This window comes from Manacus vitellinus, unplaced genomic scaffold (assembly GCF_001715985.3).
Source record: "Manacus vitellinus isolate BGI_N305 unplaced genomic scaffold, ASM171598v3 scaffold_76_pilon, whole genome shotgun sequence".
NCBI lineage: Eukaryota > Metazoa > Chordata > Aves > Passeriformes > Pipridae > Manacus > Manacus vitellinus.
In genome coordinates, this window is record NW_021940796.1 from 1421547 (window position 1) to 1440649 (window position 19103).

Here is a 19103-nt window from a genome sequence, read left to right on the forward strand (position 1 = left end):
ACTCTTTTAAGAAATGAAATGTTTTCCTCCTTTGTGGGGACCTTTCTAGCCTGTAATTTTTGTCCGTCACCTGACTTCTACTCTGACAGTTTCTTTTGAAGGTTGTTACAGCTGCAATTAGACTTCCTGAGTCAAAAATGGCATTTGATGTGCCATAGGTGGTTGATTTTTCTTTAGCATTCCAGTCATCTTGCTGAGGTCAATTGGGTTTACAAGGTTTGGATGTAGGTTTTCAGGGGTTTATGGTCCTGCACAGGCAATTGAAAGTTACTTCCCACTGTGCATCCAGGGGAAAATCTTGTATCAAGCTGTTCAGGAAGAATACCCTGGGACAGAGGAGTTCTGCATCCAGTATTGTGAACTCCCATTACAAGTAGGACCCCTCTAAAGCAGGAAAGTGTTTCTTGGAGTTGATAGAAACCATTTGCTGACATCAAGGTCTTTTCTTCAGGCCCCAAAATTCATGTAAAGAACACAACATTGTACTCTTAAATGCCTGAGAACTCCAGTGGACAGAGGGGTTATTTCTGTCATTTCTCTGTCCAATGCTTAAACTTTTGATACCTGACTATAAATCTCAACTGAAATCTCATTCAGAGTCCAGCAATTCTGGCTTTTCCTTATGGGAGACTGCCAAGAGGTAACTCCAGATCAGGCAAATTTTGAATAACAAAATAAGTAAGCATGTGTCCTCCCTTTGAGAGTTTACAATTAATCTTTCAAAGTCTACAAAGAGTCCAGAATTTCAGCATTCTTTCCTTTGGCTGCTCATGGCAAACTTTTATGCAGCTCCCAGGTGTCTGATTGTAGACAGACACACTTTCTCTGTATGAACTGACTGTTCTTAGTGGCAAACAGAAGTAGGATTTCCAGGTGAGCACTGGTTAGCAGGTGCTTCCTCACCAGTGACATCAAATGGGGATGCTCAGCCAGATTGTTCTGTTACACTGACAAATGGTTTCTGTGTAAGAAAAGTTAATTTTGCTGATGGCACAGAACCCTGGAATCATTTGGGTTGGAGGGGACTGTAAAGATCATCCAGTTCCCACCCCCTGCCGTGGGCAGGGACACCTTCCACTATCCCAAGTTGCTCCAAGCCCCATCCAGCCTGGCCTTGAACTCTTCCAGGGATGGGTCAGTCAATGCCACGTGGATCTGAAGATGCTGTTTCAAGTATATCTTACGTTAGGTGTCATTTTGCCACTAGAGCTGCTCTGTTACTGAAAGTTTTGACAGAAAACTGTCTGTAAATTGCACAATGGGAAGTAGGGGATCATAAAAAAAAAAAAATTTCAAAAGTGGTGTTTCTTTTTCACTGCAGCAGTTCTCTTTAGTCGGCTGTGAAAGCGTTCAGTTTTGAACAAAATGTTACAATGAGCTATAATCTAATTGCTTATGGAGCTTTATTTAAAAAAAAAACCATCTGTGGAGTACAGCTGATTAACCATTCCATTTGCCAAGATTGCATATCTAATAGCCTGCTTTGCAGGGATGGGAAATTTAATTATATTACCATAAGCTCTATTTTTTTTGCCATTGCACTGTCTGTCTGCAAGCACCACGGACCAGCACCAGCACGTGTGTGCAAGTGCTTGGTTTGTGTGTTGCTTGGAGGCTGCTGATAAGGAGATTTAAATGTCTCTGGAAAGATTCTTGCTCCAGGCTGAAGAACACCATAGAAATTCATTCAGGTTTTCAATGTGAATGACACAAACTAGAGGTAAAATGCATCATTCATATGTAAAGGATGTTGTTGTGCAGAGCTGCCAAGGTCTGATAAGGGGGCTTGTGTGGAGGGCAAGCAAAGCTCTCCCAGAACAGCTCCTAAATCTTCCAGCAGTTGCTAACATGGTGTTAGGTTGTTATGGCAGTTTTACTGTAAGAAGTAGGGTGTGTTTATGCAAAAAGACTTGACTGTGGAACTGTGGATTAATCCTTATTTTGCTGACTAGATACCTGTCTGAACTCACTGATTGGCACTGACATAAATTCAGAGTTCTCCTTTCATTTTTTACAGTGGTCCCGCTTTATTCTCTTAATTTTGCAATATGTAGTGAAATATAAGCAAAATCAGATAAGCTGAAAGTCAAAATCTTGTGCAGTTTTAGCTCTTTACTGTATCTAGTTCCATCAGGGAGAATTTTCAAAAGGCATGAATTAACCAGCAGTGATTCCTGGGATATGTCTGTGTGCTTGTTCTCTCTCAGGCTGTGAATTCCTGTGGTGTCCTGGAGTATTTTGTCCATGTTTTGACAGAAATTAAAATCAAAAATGGTGTAAATTGACTTCTGACCTAAAACAAATATGAGATAAATTTGGGAATTCACCCAGCTGAGGTGTTCACATCAGGTTCTGGACTAAGCACTCATTAGGGCAGGAGTTTATGACCAAATTGTGTAGCCATAATAAGAGGCTCCTTTAAATAAAACCTGGAAATGTAGATTTCCCGTGGAGGAATTAAGGAACTTTGCTTTTATCTCTTTTGTTTTCAGTGTTCCTTCCTTACTAATGCCACTCCCAGGTAATAAGCCGCTCTCACCAGCTGATAAATACGCTGTGTTTAAAGGAATGGCAGCTGAGAAGCCTTCTGAGACTGCAGCTGCTTTTGGAGGTAAAAGGACAAATGCACAACCACTGCGAGCAATTTATTGTAGTATTTCATATATCTCATTTTTGGCGTTGATAAGATATCAATATTTAAAAACTAGAGCAATTAATATAAAATTTACTGTGTGAATTCCTAATACATGTATGTAAATGTCTTTCTTTTCCCCTGTTCTCCAGATGGAGGGGACAAGTACAGCGCTTTCCGGGAATTAGAGCAGCCAGCAGAGAGCAAATATTTAGGTAAGCACTGGGGGGTTTACGTATTTCCATTATCATTTTTAGCATTTCTCTGTGTGAGCTGCAGAATTTCCTTTGCTGCAATTCTAAAATAACGGTGCTTCTGCTTCCCTGAGCAACTTAACAGGAAGTATCCTGAAAAAACCAGATCCTATTGGAACAATCTGCTAGTTGTATTTCTGGAAGATTGGCACCTCTTCTGGGTGCTCCTGAGTTTTATTTTAAAGTAATGATGTGGTTGGAATTTGCTTTAATAAGGAGTCATAAGTTTCTGAAACTCCTGTGATGTTTTGCGAGGTTCTCGTGCTCAGAACCTCTTGAGGATTAAATGCTTGCAATGAAATGGAATAACATTTGATCTCATCCTGTACATGTTCTAAAATGTACAAAATTCCTGTGTTTGCCTGCTGCCCAGGTCTGACCACTCTTAACCCTTTCACCAGCTCACATTTCTAATGGGAAGCTTTGCAATTCATCAGTAAGTTTAGTTTGCTGTGCTGTTGTAGTTTTGATCAATGAGTAGCAATTTCAGGAATATTTATATTGTTGCTGAGCCAACTGAATTGGTTTGGGGGGGAGGGAGAATGGAAGAATAGGTCAGGTGTAGCTGTGGTACTTTACTACCATTATGAAGAGTATTCCTTTGAGTCTTTGTTTAAAATTCAGTTAAACTACTTCAAAGTATGACACTGTGTGGTAGCTAAACGATTAAATGTTAATGGTGTACTTCTAAAGTAGAAAAAATCCGTCTATTGGACACTTGTCTTAAAGTAAGCATCATTACTTTAAAATTACAAGTAGTCCAAGTATGTACATGCTGGTGAATGGGTTAAACTAGTCAATATTTTCAAGTTTGAAAGAAACTACTTTATAAAAAAATATTTGTGTACGAACAGGAAGAAACTTAGAAAATTAGCACACCAAAATATTTAATGTAAATTCAATGAAAACATTGTTAGCTAATGTTTAATCAGGTTTAAATTGTAATCCTTGCATAGCACGAGCTTGCATTCAGTAGGGAGCTGAGCTGGAGGTCAGCACTGGTGATTAACTGTGCTCACTTTCCTGGGAGAACCTGTCCCAGGCTCTGAGTAAAACTGGGATCAGCCTTGGCAGAGGCTGGAAGGGCCTGGTTGTGTTGCAGTTCCCACAGTTCTGATCACTTGTCGCTGTGGATGTTCAGGTGAATGTGGCAGAAAACAGGATCCATTAGAACATTTTTAAGCTCTTTTCTGTCGGGGCTGTGTCTCTCCCAGCCCTTGGATTCCCCACCATGCCCAGTGGGACAGGCTGGCTGCCTTGTGGAAGTGAGCTTTTCCAAAAGTACCCGCAGGCACCAGGCACACCAGGCTGGTCTCTCCCGTGTTCCCCTTCCAGCCCATCACCAGGGTGGTTTTTATCTCAGCCCTGTGCAGGTGCTCCATGAGGAAACTGCAATATTTCAGAGGGAGGAAGGGAGGAATTGCTTCTGTAAGGAAGCAAATACTGTATTGGTATAAGTGAAATTCAAAATTACATTCATTGCTTGGCAAACACGAGAAGGATGAGGCAGGGAAAAGAACTTGAGTGGAAGCCGAGTAAGACAGCGTTGATCACCTTTTGAAACTGTTTGTCATGGTGTGTTTTGATATTAACTCAGTGTAAAGGGAACTTAATATGAGTTCAAGAATTAAGTGTTTGCTGGAGTGGATATTGGAATTGCTGACCTTGACACTTGTGTGGCTCATGGAAGTTGAGTTTGCAGTTCTGTGTGCATCCCGAGGTCTTTAATTTAAATAGTTTGCATAAAAACTTCTGACATTGCATGAAATAATTTGCTTGCTTGCATGGTGTGAGTATGATGTATTTGTTGCTGCAGTGTTTCACTGTTGTTTTCTCCCTGTTTTCAGTCCCAGGAGATAACCTTGCAGAGTTCAAGCCCGCAGGAGTCGATGATGGTTTCACAGATTTCAAAACCGCTGACAGTATCTCACCATTAGAGCCACCCACAAAAGACAAAACCTTCCCTGCACCCTTCCCTCCTCTGCCTGCACAGCCAAAACAGCAAACACAAGCCAAGACCCCTTTGAATCTGGCAGACTTGGATCTCTTTTCCTCTCCTGGAGAAAACAAGCAGCCGTCCTTTCCACCTGCATTTAACACCTCAAAACCGGGCTCCTTTCCCCCGCCGCCCCTTCCAGCCACCACTGCCCAGCCAGCACCCAGCAAAACTTCCAGCTTAGCTGACGACTTTGGAGAGTTCAACCTTTTTGGGGAGTTTTCTAACGGCGCATCAGCCAGTGGACAAGATGACTTTGCAGACTTTATGGCTTTCAACAACAGCGGCGGGTTTGCCGAGCAAAAACCGGATGACAAATACAATGCACTTAAGCTGGAGGCCAGTCCTGTTCCTCAGGCTGGCTCGTCTGCCAGCACAGTGAAGGGTGGGCAGAGCTCTGCCACCACTGCTACGCCCACCAAATATGACATCTTCAAACAGCTGTCTCTGGAAGGCTCCGGGGCGGGCTTCGAGGAGGCGAAGGACAGCGCGCTCTCCTCGGTGAAGAGCGACGATGATTTTGCTGACTTCCACTCCAACAAGTTTTCTTCCACGGGCAGCAGCGTGGATAAGTCACTGGTGGACAAAGTGGCAGCTTTCAAGCAGGCCAAAGAAGACTCTGCTTCGGTGAAATCCCTGGATCTGCCGTCCATCGGCGGCAGCAGCGTGGGCAAGGAGGATTCCGAAGACGCGCTGTCTGTTCAGTTTGACATGAAACTGGCTGATGTGGGAGGAGATCTTAAGCGTGTCATGTCTGATAGCTCTTTGGATTTGCCAACAGTTAGTGGCCAGCATCCACCAGCAGCAGGTGAGGAACTGGTTAGATTGCTCTGGTAGCAGAGGTGGTGGAGGTGTCTGTTCTCTGTGCTCAATTACAGTATTATGCACTCGTCTTTCAGTGGTGGAAGACCCTCAGTGTGTGTCCCCGCCAGCCAACGGCCCCTCAGCAGGGCAGCGATTAGTGTTTGTCCTAGAAGACTATAAATAGAACAGTTTGAACTCCAGGTCAATTTATTTTTGAGATTTGACAACATCATACTGGTACCTGTTTGCTATTGGCACTTGAGGGACTCAAGTGGAAAATATTCTAATGCAAACAGTGTCATTCCATTTCAATCAGCAGGATGATGGCAGAGTCTCACTTTAATCTTGGTTTCCACAAAGCATTTGGCTTGGGGGCTTCCCAAGGGTCGGCAGAACACTCATTTGGGCTGTTAATGAGGCTCTTACTAATCACCAGCACTGGTGTATTCCCCTTATTGTGGGGCTCAGTCAGTGTAGCCAAGCTTTTGCAGGACTGCAGGTAGAGTATTTCATAGACCTTTTAGAGTTAAATCCCTCATAGGAATCATTGTGCCAAGGGGCTCTAAGTGCTGCTCTCGTGATTGGGAACTCTGGGACCTAAATTTAAACCATGGGACTTCTACTTTATCAGGTTTCCACCTGCTTGAATTTCCCTTTATGACATCATTCCTGAGGGAGTGAACTGACCATCTGATCTGACCACATATCACAAAACAGATTTCCCAAGTGTCCTGCTTTTTCTTTTCATATATACATAGGAGATAAGCTGTAGTTAAATGTTCTGTGGCCTTCAACAACATGGGAACCATTACTGTGTTCTAGAACAAGTTTTATGCAGTCAAAGGCTTTTCTGAGCAGGGGAACATACAAACTGTAAATCTAAAAGCTCTTACTGCAAGAATTGGTTATTTCCACATGAAATATTTCTTCCATTTTTTGCAGATTTGGGTAGAGAAAAATATACAGTACTGTAATTTTGCATTATATGATATTTTTAAGTAGGAGTGAGAATTAAGTTGGCAATTTTAAGGTGGAAGATACTCTCTAACAGGGTACAAAATATCAGGAATAATTTATTAGCAAAGACATTTAATTTTCATATTACTGCTTGGGAAAATTCCAAGTTGAGTGAGCTGTCAAAACGTAGCACCTACAGTGTATTCTTGAATGTTTACTTTGGGTTTGAAAGCACTTTTTCCTAATATTTTTCTAGCCTCTTCTAGTGGTAGTTTGACTTCTGTAGCTCTTTACAGGACGTGAGCTTTTGCCACAGCAATCCGTGATGAATAATTGCCATTTGTGGCAGGAAAAGCCTTTTTTGGTTTGTTTAAGGGAGTTAGCCCTTCATGTGCTTGTTGCTGAACTTTTTAACTCTGAAGTAAGTATTAATTAGAAGCTATTTTTATTAAACAAGTCTGTATTCTCCTATGGTGCCAAGCTAGATGTTACTCCACAGGGAGGGTTTTGCTCCTTGTAAACTCTCTGGATTTCGTAGCAGAACGTGCTCTGGACAATCTGCTACGAGCACCCCTGTGCTCCCCTTTCTGTGTGTTTGGTGCATTTCAAGCTGTGAACTGCTGATGGTCAAGTCCTTTTTTATTTTTTTCCAGTTTACATGATGTTAAAAAGCAGATTTATTTTTTTTTCCCCTCCTAATTTCCTTCGATCTGTAAATCTAATGTCAAAAAGGGACAGTTACCCCTTTGTCACCTTGCTGCTGGGAGACTAGTCCTTGAGAGCTGCATTCCTGCAAGCCCTGTGTCCCAGCTCCAGTGGAACAGCAGCAGGGCAGAGGTGCTGAGAGGTGGCCTGGCTGTCTGACATCCCCACACAGAGCTGTTTGTCCCCTGGCTGGGAGATTCCACCCTGGCAGAGCTTCCAGGTATGGGCAGGTAGGTGCTTACGCTGGGAATTAGGAAGAAATCCTTGAGCTGCTTCCCGTGCAACATCCTTTGGCCTCTGAGGGGTGAAAGGTTCCCAGCTTTGCTCTCTCCAAGGGGGATACAGTCTCTTTAAACTTTGCTCTAACTCTGTGTGGAAGGTGGACGATACTAATGTTGCCTGATTTCTCTTGCATTCACTCCGTATAACCCTTTGAGCACTGGCTGCATGTTATTAGTTTGAACCAGGCTGCTTCTTTCCTACCAAATTTCGTTTCCCTCTGAGTTGAAAGCATTTTAATTAGCACCTCCTCATGTGGGATGGACCTGATCTGCCCTTCCTGCAGTGAGAGCCCTTCCTGGCTGGGCGCTCCCAAAGGGTTATTCTGCTGCACTGACACACCTGTAAAGTACCTTTTCCTTTGGCATTATTGGAGATCTCTGTATATTTTAAATCGACTTCAGGTTTTTTTGCTGCTTTTTCTAATGTCTAATTTCAACTAAACATTTCCTGTGTGAATGTGCCTTTTCAGATCTGCTTTGATATCTCTCTTCTGCAAGTATTGACCTGCATGCTTTACTCTGAATCCGCCCTTCCGAGCTCCTCTGTATCACTATCTTTTGTGATCTGTAAGTCCTGCTGTGTTAATAAATATTATCTTGGCATATTTTCAAAACGTGGGGATGTGTGTGATTTGTTGCAAACCAGCAATGTATCTCTTTTTCTTCAAAAATACAAAGTTTAAAGTTCTAGTATCCCCTTAAGCTAGTGGGTGCCTTTCTCTTGCAGAGCAGAGTGTGGGTGAGCTTCTTTCTCCTCTTCCAAAGCTTTGACCTCGCTCCCTGTGACCTTCTGAAACTTTACATATCAGCCTAAATAATATTTTTCGAAAGAGCAATGTTTGAAAGGGATTGAGTAGAGAAAATGTGTGATGGCAGGGTTTTTTTCTGTGAGTTGGAACTGGAAAACTGTGTTGCTCTCTAGACCTTTATGAGTAGAGGCCCATTAAATAATATTCAGATATTTCTTTAGCTAATCTAAAGTGAGTTAATCAGAGCCCCAAAGTAAACACCATTTTGAGAGTCCTGCCTTCTAAATATCAAAACATTCAGACATGAATGACAGCTGCCAATTTGTAGCCTGTAATTATGTCACTTCAAATTCCTCCAAATCCTGGGCCACTGGCAGCTTAGGATTAACATTAAATTAGCAGACAAGGTAAAAAGCTGAAAATAATTGAGATGTAGAATAAAGTTAAAATGTTGTGGGGTGTTGGGGTTGCCACAAGAGCAAAAACCAGACCAGGAAGCAGAATGTGGCTTTTCTTTACACTGAGCTTGGGAGACTTTAAAAGAAAAAGGATAAAAAAAAAAAACCTACAACAGCCCTCTTTGATTCTGGAGATCAGCAGGTCACGCCCAGCCCTAAAGCTTTTTAAACCAAAGCTTTGAACATAAACCTGACACCTAATTCTGCAGGGCCTGAGCTGTTTGTATTTGTTCAGCTAATCACACCTGGAGGAGGGAGAGTAACGTTCAAGATTGCATTTATTGCATTTTTGTCCAGACTTGACAGTCAGATTCACTCCCTTGCTCTCATTTAAGTTAATTCTGTAAACAGAAGAGCTTATCCACCCGGATTTATCCCGGGAAGGTCTCTGACACGTTTGCCATGGCCTTCCCAAGGGCACAGGGGCAGCAGCTGCCTTGGGCCTCTGTGGGACTGAGCTCCCAGTGTGAGCTCAGGGGGCTTTATTTTGCTGTGAAACGTTGTTTGTTGAGATAATTTAAAAATAACTAGCAAATCCTGTAATTCCATAAGGTTTGGAGGCTTTTCTGTTTCCTGAATTTTCATTTATTTTACAGTCAGCATTCTTGATGGTTTCCACCTTAGCTACTTCCATTCTGTAGGGAAAGGAAATGGGAATAATTCCCTTATTATCAGCTGTTCTGGACTCCCCCAGCTGAGAAATGGGCTTTGGATTTTTGTGGTTGCTGGCAGGCAAGACACCCTTGGCAGTGGTGCACACAACTCCGTATTCTTCCAGTGTCATCCCACCTTTACCAGGCAGAGACCCTCTGGAAGTGGTGAGGAGGTGGTGCCTGTCTCCATCCAGGCCCTGGATTGTTGCTCAGGCTGCAGGTGATGTTCCCAGGGTAACAGGATTGCTGCTGTTCCACTGGGAGCAGAACTGCCACCGCCTGCGTCACCCTAACAACCAAAACAGGGCACAGGAGCTACAGTACATTCATCAGGGTTTAACAGACACTGAAATGTAAAAACCTGAAACTCTCCTATGCTGCTTAAAATCACTACATTTATTCCAGTCCTCTGGAATTGTCTTTTTCACTGTTCTTCAGACAATCACTAATGCTGTCAATGAAATCATTCATTTTCTTGAATGATTAAGCTGTTGACATTGAAGGCTCCAGCTTGTAAATGGCCTCCAGGCATAACTTAATCCTTGGTAGTTGGAATAAATTATTGTAGTTGGCTCAAATCAGGGATGGCCAGTTTTCCTGTCTGTGAGATATCACTGGGAAACAGGATTTTAATTGTATTTCATCCTCTCAGGCTCATACAGGTGTAGCAGGTCCCAGGTGATGATTGGGCAGGTTGGACTTCGGGTTTGGGAGTTCAAACTGGATGGAGAATTGGATTGAAAATAAATGGTAAATATTCCAAAAAATAAATGGTAAATATTCCAAACCTTTCAGTTTGGAAGAAATACTAATTTGGTTTGGTTTTAACTTTACAAAAAAACCAGTGTGTCCCCAAAATGAAAAATTTTCGTAAAATTTTGAATGGATTTAGTCTTTGCTCTTTTTTTTTTTTGGATAAAATTTGATGCTTCCCATCAGTTCAGATCCTGTTCTTACTCCTGTCCTCCAGGAGGAAAGGGGATTGCTCTGTAGCCTCTGTCTTGCCCAAGTGTGATGCTTAGTTAGAAGTCATTAATTTTTCCCCTTACTTAATCATCTCTTGCTTTGCAAAAAGTATTACTGATAGGCATTCATACTTAAAAATGTTTAATATTTAAATTTTTTCACCAGCAAAACAGAGCTTTTATTATATCATAGGCTAAAGCTGCCACATTGTAACCAGAGCCCACACCTATCTGTGCTCTTTAGGGAAAAAGCTGTTGGAGGAGCAGCTCTTAATGCTGTTTAATAAACCAATCTTTGTGCCAATAATGAAGATACTCACTCCACAAAGAGTTCTCGGGGCTCAGCAAGAATTGCTGTGCACGTGTGAGCTGCTGCTTCACTTATTAGTGGTGGCCACTGCTCTGGAACCTGTCGGGGGTAAAACTCCTCCTCGTTAGGCAGCAAATGTGCCAAGAGCTCAGAGGATCCTTTTGCTTTGCCATAGCTGTGACAAAGGGGAGGATTTTACTTTCTCTCTTCAGAAACCTCCAACCTGTGGCAAATGATTCTCTGAAGTGCAGCACATGGCACAGCAAAATGGTGGGTTTTTCTCCAGTAAAATTCTTCCCAAAGCGAGTTTACCTGGGATTATGGACAGTTCCACATTCTTATTTTTCATACTTTTCCCTAAATTGTTTTCAAGCTGCTTAAGCTGTAAACACTTGCAGCTCTGAACACAGTGTTTTTCCTGTAATATAATACTCTTAGGGAAGTTTATTCACCAGAGCAATCCTACTGGAACTATCCAGGTAGATCAAATGCCCAGAATTGGACCATTACATTTCACCTCAGCCCTCCCAGCTCTGCAGAGGTTTTGTGTCTGCCTGAATTCACGGAGACAATCTTGCATCTTAGTTTGTGAATAATTAAACTGTTCTGCCTTCCCTGCCGTGACCTATTGATTGCAGGCGAGTTCAGGATTCCCCCCGGAGCCTGCTGCTGGTCCTGCCTGTCCCTGAGCCAGGATGGGATCAGGAATGCACTGACCTGGTCCTTTAGGGTGTGTTTGCAGCTCAAAATCTTACCAGTTATCAAAGGAATAATTCACGACAGGACGTGAGTGTGCAGGTCCTCACAGTGGGATCATCACTCTTCCCTTTCATTCCCAGGGAACACTGGAACAATAGCAATGCTCAAATCTTTGCTGGGCTTTGGAGTCAACACAAATTGCAAAAGAAAAAGAGGTTACCTGGTAGCCGGTGGTATTTCCAAGATCCCAGGATTAATTACAGTTGGCTGACATGTCGGAGGTGCTTCTGGCTCCCTCTTTCATGCAAAGCTTTCATTTCCCTTCTTTAAACAAAAACTCGAGAGCACAAGATGTGGTTTGTGGTGATAAATCACCGATCCCTCTCCCGTCGGCTCCTTTCACCTCGGAGCCTCCTTTCTGTGCAGCTCTGCTGCGAGCAGGTGATTTCATCTCTCCTCTGTTTACCTTCTGCTTCTCTGCACATTTAATATTCAAGTGGCACTTTGAAATCTTGCTGTCTGTGTGCAAGGGGCTCGGTTTGGATTTGTGATGCTGTTGTGGGCAAATTGGCAGCTGCAGGAAGACCCTCGGGAAGAGCTGATGGATGACACACAGTGCCTGGCTGACCCATTAAACTCCATCATTATATTGTATATTTGTTAGATTTTTCATTAGCAATGTATGTGGGTCATGCCTGGGAAGCAGCCTGAAGCCTGGCCTGCTCTGCCCTTCCAGTGAAATGAATAAACCAAGGCAGAAGTGGTTTGTTAAAATGGTTTAATCCTCAGGCTGGTGTGGCTGGACCTAATAAAGAGGGCAGCTGGGAAGTCAGCTTGTTCCCACCCTGGCTCTATTAAACCCAAGTGTGCCAGACCACGGTGTTCATCCCCAGAATCTCAGCTCAAGCAACACTCAGAGAATACATTTTGTGGTTTGGGTTTGCTGTACCTCGAGCCCGCTGGACCCCGGGCGCTGTGCAGCCGGATGTCTAATCCAAACTGACAATTGGTAATGCTGGAAAACAAATGCCAAATGTAGGATAGGAGGGTTGGTTTGTTGTTTGTTGTTTTTTTTTTTTTTTTAATGCTTTAATGAAAACTACCCAGCCCCTGGCTCTGTGCCTTCACTGGGGATCAATCTCAGTGTGAAGGTGAAAGATCAGTGGGGTGGGAGCAGCAGAGCCCCCAGGCACTGCAGGCTCTTTCTGACCCCTGCCCGTGGCAGGGAGAAGAACCTATTGGCCCATGTAATCACCAGGTGAGTATAAATGTTTGGAGCTTTCTGCAAAATAATTGGATTTTCTCTAGACTTAGCTTTTACAAACTGTTTATTCAGTTAAAACATGATCTTCCCAATATCCCTGTCAGTCCTGGCACCTGGAAGTTGGACGAGTCGGCCATGCAGCGCTGCAGGAGCTCTGATAAGCTTAAACAGGATTTCTAGTTTTCTTAGATTCTTACAGCACATTTTTGTTATTTGTATCAAAGCAGGAATGTAAAATTAAGGTGTATTAATACTTTATCAGAGGTATGGAAAAGTCAGCCCAGTCTTCTGTGTGGCTGGGTTTGATAAGATGAAATAACGTGTTAAGATGTTTGAGTTGTAACATTTATATTTTGATTGCAGATCCTGCAGCCAGGAAACTGAACTGGTGATCTGTGCAGCCTGGACTGGCCAGAAACTTTGATTTTATTTTTTTAGTTGTTCTGCACTACCTGTAGTGGGATGGTGACTTTGAGACAGCATTCAGAGGTCAAGGCTTACATTTATTAAACTGAGAGATTTTTGTGTTAAATGGTCAGGTATTTTTCAGATTGTTTTTTGTGCAAACTTTAGTTCAAGCCTCACCAGAACAAGAACCCGTGGGTTTGTTCTCCCAGTTCTTTCAGCCCCTGGGCGAGTTGTTTTTGTGGAGAGCGTGGAGAGCTGAGCGTTTGAACTTCGGCTTCTAATTGTGGGGGTTTGTTTCTCTCAGATATCGATGACCTAAAATGTGCCCCGTTTGGAAGCTGCACCAGTGGCTCTGCAGTCAGCAGCCTGGCGAGCTCCGACTGGTCCGACAGAGACGACGTCCAGCAGGGCAAGAGGCTCTCCTGCTTCGCCCAGCCCTCGGGAAGCGGATCCTCCGCGGCCACTTCTGTCCTCCAGAAGAAGGAGACCTTGTTTGGCAGCTCAGAAAACATCACCATGACAACAGTTTCCAAAGTGACAACCTTTTCCAGCGAGGATGCCTTACAGGATGTTTCCTTTGCAGCCTTTGCAAACTTTAAAGACTCCGGGCCAATCTCCGGCGGGCCAAGCGACGATGACATCGCAGACTTCGGGGATTTTGCGAGACCTTCCTCGGAAGCTCAGGGTGCAGCAGCAGCTGACACAGCCCAGGAGGCAGATTTCCTGGCTGGCGGCGTCTCCTCCGAGCTGCGAAGGGAATCCACAGATGACTTTGGGGAATTCCAAAGCGAGAAGCCAAAAATCAGCAAGTTTGACTTCTTGGTGGCGACTTCCCAAGGCAAGGTGAAATCCAGTGAAGAGATGATCAGGAGCGAGCTGGCTACCTTTGACCTGTCTGTGCAAGGTAAGCCTGCCCAGGGTGGAGGAAGCTCATGATGCATCTGCTCATCAAAGGCTAATTTTCCTAATTGAATTATAAAATTGGCTAATGGGGATTGTTCCAGAGGCTGCTGGAAGTGACCTTAATCTTCTTGTTGATTTCTGTGGCATTTGGAGCGGGTCTTTTTCTAGAAGAAAAGCATTTGTTGTGCCAAAAAATTGTAAGAATTGGAAGACTGGGGAAATTTATACCAGTCACTGAGTGAATAGAAGGATTTGTTCTTCCGGAGGAGTGGGACAACCCTTGGTGCCACCTCGTGCATTTTAAATACTCTGTGATTTGTGAGTAAAGGAGTAAGTTGTTTATGACCTGACTTTTTAGGGTCTCATAAAAGGAGCCTCAGCCTGGGTGACAGGGAGATAAGTCGCTCCTCACCTTTGCCAGCCCTGGAACAGCCGTTCAGGGATCGGTCGAACACTCTGAGCGAGAAGCCGGCGCTGCCCGTCATCAGGGACAAGTACAAGGACCTGACTGGGGAGGTTGAGGTAAGGAATTATCTGTAACACAAGTGACATCATCAGGGTGATCTCAAGGCTGTTCTGTATCCAGTTTCTTGGCACTTCAGCTGTTTGAACTTGGGGTGTGATTCTAAGGTGGCGTCTGGGTAAAGTTGGATGTTGTGAGTGGAAACAGCTCTTAATGGAAGTTTCTCCTCTCCTGTCTTTGAAAGTCCTGTGAAGTGGGAAAATGCTGTTGTCTGAAACACAGAATCACTTGACCTTGCAGCCTAAGCTTATGACTGGAAATTAGTTACAATTTAAATCTAATCCCAGCTTTGGCACAGAGACCATTTGCTTTGAGAAATGGCATCACTTTTTGGCTGCATGGTGCTTATTTCTCTTGCTCATCCTGAGAAGGGATGGGAAAAGGACTCAGATTAAATTCTCCTAATCCCCATCTCTAGAACAGCAGACTGTGACAAACGTGTCAGGAGGAGGTATGTGCAATGAAACTTTTTACTCATATATATGTTTTTCCTTTTGAAACTAGTTCTGATTCCCAGAAATCAAATTTTAGAGTTCAGGTGCAAAGAGGATGCTGAAAGAATGGGGGGAAATTAAGAATAGATATTAAAAGTTCACGTGGCTGACCTGCAAATAGTCTTTTTAAATACCTTTCTGCTGTGTGTCTGTTGTGTCAGAGAAAGGGAAATGTGTACAGGAATAAGACTCAGCCTGTCCTTTCTTTCCCCAGGAAAGCGAGAGGTATGCCTATGAGTGGCAGAGGTGCCTGGAGAGTGCCCTGCAGGTAAGTATGTCACCTCCTCCTCCTGCAAATCCTTCCCTCATCCCTGCAGGAACCACCTCACTCAGTGTTTAAGACCAACAGGCAGAGGAAGGGTGGGAATCAGCCCTGGGAATTACAATTTTAAGCCCAAAAGCTGTCACCCAGCAGCAGCAGCAGCAGCGTCACCTCCTCAGCTCAACGCCCTACACTAATCTCCCTGTCACTGGGGATTAGTTTGGCTTTCCCCTAAAGGTTCCAGCTCACTAGTTAGTGGAGTGTTTCTGGGTTTTGGTGCCCAGTACTGTGTTGTTCAGAGCACTGGTACCAGTGTCTGGCTCCCCAGGAGTTCCTGAGGAACAGGTTTGTTTCTGTGCTGTGCCGAGGGACCATTTGTTTGCTGCTAACAAGTGTCAGATATTTCACAGCTAGATCAGCTCTCCTTAAAATTCCTTCTTTGCATTTGAGTATTAGACAGCCCAAACTGTGAATGCTGTTGCTAAACTAGATAGCAAGGCATGCATGCTCTTAAAACTCTTATTTTGTAATCAAAATACTGTGGGAAATACATTAAGGTTTTAAATGTTCATCCTTTCCCCTGATCTTACAGCAGGAGTGTATAAAAACATGGGATGGAGTGTGGCAAGCATTTCTTAGTTAATTTGCCTCTATTTTTGTATAACAGTTTCTGCTGGGGACAATCTTGTTCATAATGATTATTTAAAGGTAGAAAACCCCATCATTTTATGAAATTCATTTCTACCAGGTCATAAAGAAAGCAAACGACACCTTAAATGGAATAAGTAGCTCATCTGTTTGCACTGAAGTTATCCAGTCTGCCCAAGGCATGGAATACTTACTGGGTATGTTTTAATTTTCCATGTGTTTTACATTGAAAGTTCTTCTCTTAAAAACAGGAATATAGAACCAGTCTTCCCAAAATGGCATTGTTTTTTTAACTTAATCTTTGCCTGCACCTAAATAATGAATAACTGTTCTGCTAAATAAATGTACCTCCTGCTTTGAACTAACCCTCCATACCCACCTCTCCTGTGCCATCCCTATTTTTGCCATTTCTGAGTTAAAGTTCTGGCATCCAGTGAATTCTTTGCAATCCTTCCCCTGTGTTTTGCATCCACAGGGGTTGTGGAAGTCTACAGAGTGACAAAGAGAGTGGAACTGGGCATCAAAGCAACTGCTGTTTGCAGTGAGAAACTCCAGCAGCTGCTGAAGGATATTGATAAAGTGTGGAACAACCTGATCAGCTTCATGTCACTCGCTGCTTTAACGGTAAGACCAAAAATAAGCTGCCTGGTTACTAAAAGAAATGTCATAATTGTATTTGAAGTGACTTCAGGGGGTGTCCTAACTTTACAGTTTGTGGTTTTTTTCTCTTGCAAGATGGAAATGCACTTATTTGTGAAATCCAGTTTAAAACTCTCGAAGAAAACTGTTATTTATGTACAAACAATGGTCTTATTTAGTATCTTAATGATTGAGGTGATATCCTGTGTGTCTGTCGACATCTCCAGTAAGGAAAATTTAATAAAATTCAAATAAGCAATTTTATGAAGCCAGAATAACATGGACATAACTTGTTGGTTTTTTTTTAATATCCCTGCAATTAGTTTTAATGCTCACAGTTCCAGAGCACACAGTGTAGCAACACAGGAATAACTAAACCGTTTTTCCCCCTCTCTGCATTTGGAAATGCCCGAGTTTGTTTTGGTTCCTGCTACGAACTTAAGTTGCTTTTCCTCTCCTGAACTGCCAGGAAAAGCTCCATTGCTCCCTGACAGGAGAGCTTTGGACATCCCTGGGTGAGTGTGACAGGCAGAGATGGTCTGAGGGGGGAGCAGGAGCATCCCATGGGACGGGTCTGCAGAGGACCTGGGGAGGAGAGGGGCACAGTGGGGCCCAGAACACACACAGACAGAGGGCAGGAAAATCACTCTGCCATTAAATGCCTTGGGGGGTTTTGTGTATTTGTGTAGCAGGAAATACAATTGCAAAATGACTTTCTTTAACCACGGTAAAACTCGTATTTTTAGGTAATTATCTGTCTGTGTTGCTCGATATTGACTTGCATAATGGCTCCCTTTAACTCCTGAGGAGCCTTTAACTCTGACTCAGTATCAGCACATCCCATCAAGCACCACTGAGCACATCATTACCATGGGTAGCTTTGCACTGAGCAGTTTAATTTGTGGCTTCTTCCTTGCACTGCAGCTGCTGCCACAAAAGGGTTTTTGCTTCCCAGTAAACAATCATTTATAAGTAAGGCCTGGAATACTTGGTTTCTGCTTGAAATATCCACATCCAGCTCACTGCCATTCCCTGCAAAGCGGGTATTGTAAATGATCAGCCCCTTTTTACACACCTTTTGCACATTTTAAACCTCCCCAGGTATTTTGGTGATGTCCTGTGATGCACAGAGCCTGCCCTAGGAAATTTATTCTCTCAATCTCTTGCTGCTCGACAGAGCAAGGTGATGGACCTGGATGCATCTGTTGAACTTTTTGTTGTTGATAGTACCAATCCCAGAAGGTGTCAGGATCTTCTCCTGATTTAAACAGGTGGATTAAAACATAGTTCTTAAAGTGCTTTTCCTTGGAAGATTACAGGGATTACCTGGAAGTCCAAAGCTTGGCCACGTGTTCTCTGAGCTGCAGCAGCTCCTGGCTGGTAACTCCAGCTACATTTTAAGCACATTAACTGCTCCTATGGACACGCAGTCCCTGTGAAGTTATCCGAGAAGCAGGGACTCCTGGCTCCTATAATTCTCCAAATCACCCCTTTTTCTGGTTCTCTTCCCCACGGGGCCCATTGGAAGGGGTGGAACCCACACCTCCTTCCCTGGTGTTGCAGTCACGGATCCCAAATGATGCAGAGGTGCCAATTAACTGGAGAGAAGTATTCCAGCTCCGAGGCATGTGCTTGGAAAGGTTAATTTTGTCTTTTAAAGGATTTTGTTACAAGGTAATTATGTGCAGGCTTGTGGTTTTTCACAGCAAATTGCAGGATGACCTTCTCATTTGCTTCACTCATGCATTTGGTAAACAAATATTAGAGTGCCTTTATTAATTTGATTGATCTACTTAGAGATTAAAGGGTGTTTTTTTCAGGATTCCAATTATTCTCCAGCCATTCAGCGGGGCAGCGTGAGCAGCATAACCAGAGTGTGGATTAACAGACACATGTCCTGGGATCTCACCATTTTTTTAAGCTTCTTGCACTTCTAGTCATTGTTTTTATTTGCACGACTATTTTCATGCAAAATTTGAATGGTTTTTTACTGCCCTTATGCAAAGTCTTAACTGATCGTTTATCCCATGGCTGAAATCCGAGGTTAAGTACTGGAAAAGTGACTGTGTTAATTTATTATTTCCAGGCTTATTCTCCCATCCTTTGCCTCTCTTTAACCTGAGCTTTGTGTATGGCTGGTGACCTGAACTCTGTGCTTTGGCTAAACTTATCCCATTTTGTACTGCTCTGCCATACTGTAGGTTCAAAAAAAACCCCTCAAAACAATAACAACTGCCCTTTTTTGCTCAGGCAGTAACAGACTCCAGGACAATAAGCCCTGCAGCAGCCACCTCTCCAGTGCTGCTGTGAGAGCAGAGCTGGCTGTGCCTCCCTCCCACAGCTGCACAAATACCTGCTGATCCACTGTTTGCCTTCCTCCAGCTCCCAGCTCGGAGCAGCCTGGGCTCCTTCCCCTTTTGATGTGGGGAATGTGCAGCTGAAGAATTCCTTCCTTTGTAGTCACAGCCTTTTTCAAGAGTTTTGAGTGTTATAAATTAG

General features: G+C 43.5%; 1 protein-coding gene across 1 annotated transcript in view; it reads left to right on the top strand.

Moving 5' to 3' along the window:
• Positions 1–19103, top strand: part of SYNRG (synergin gamma) — a 36363-nt gene that overhangs the window by 11964 nt on the left and 5296 nt on the right. The window contains 8 exon segments of the mRNA XM_018084806.3: positions 2493–2611; positions 2785–2847; positions 4734–5690; positions 13440–14039; positions 14397–14560; positions 15270–15323; positions 16066–16162; positions 16441–16589. Coding sequence (XP_017940295.1) covers positions 2493–2611; positions 2785–2847; positions 4734–5690; positions 13440–14039; positions 14397–14560; positions 15270–15323; positions 16066–16162; positions 16441–16589 — 2203 coding nt within the window.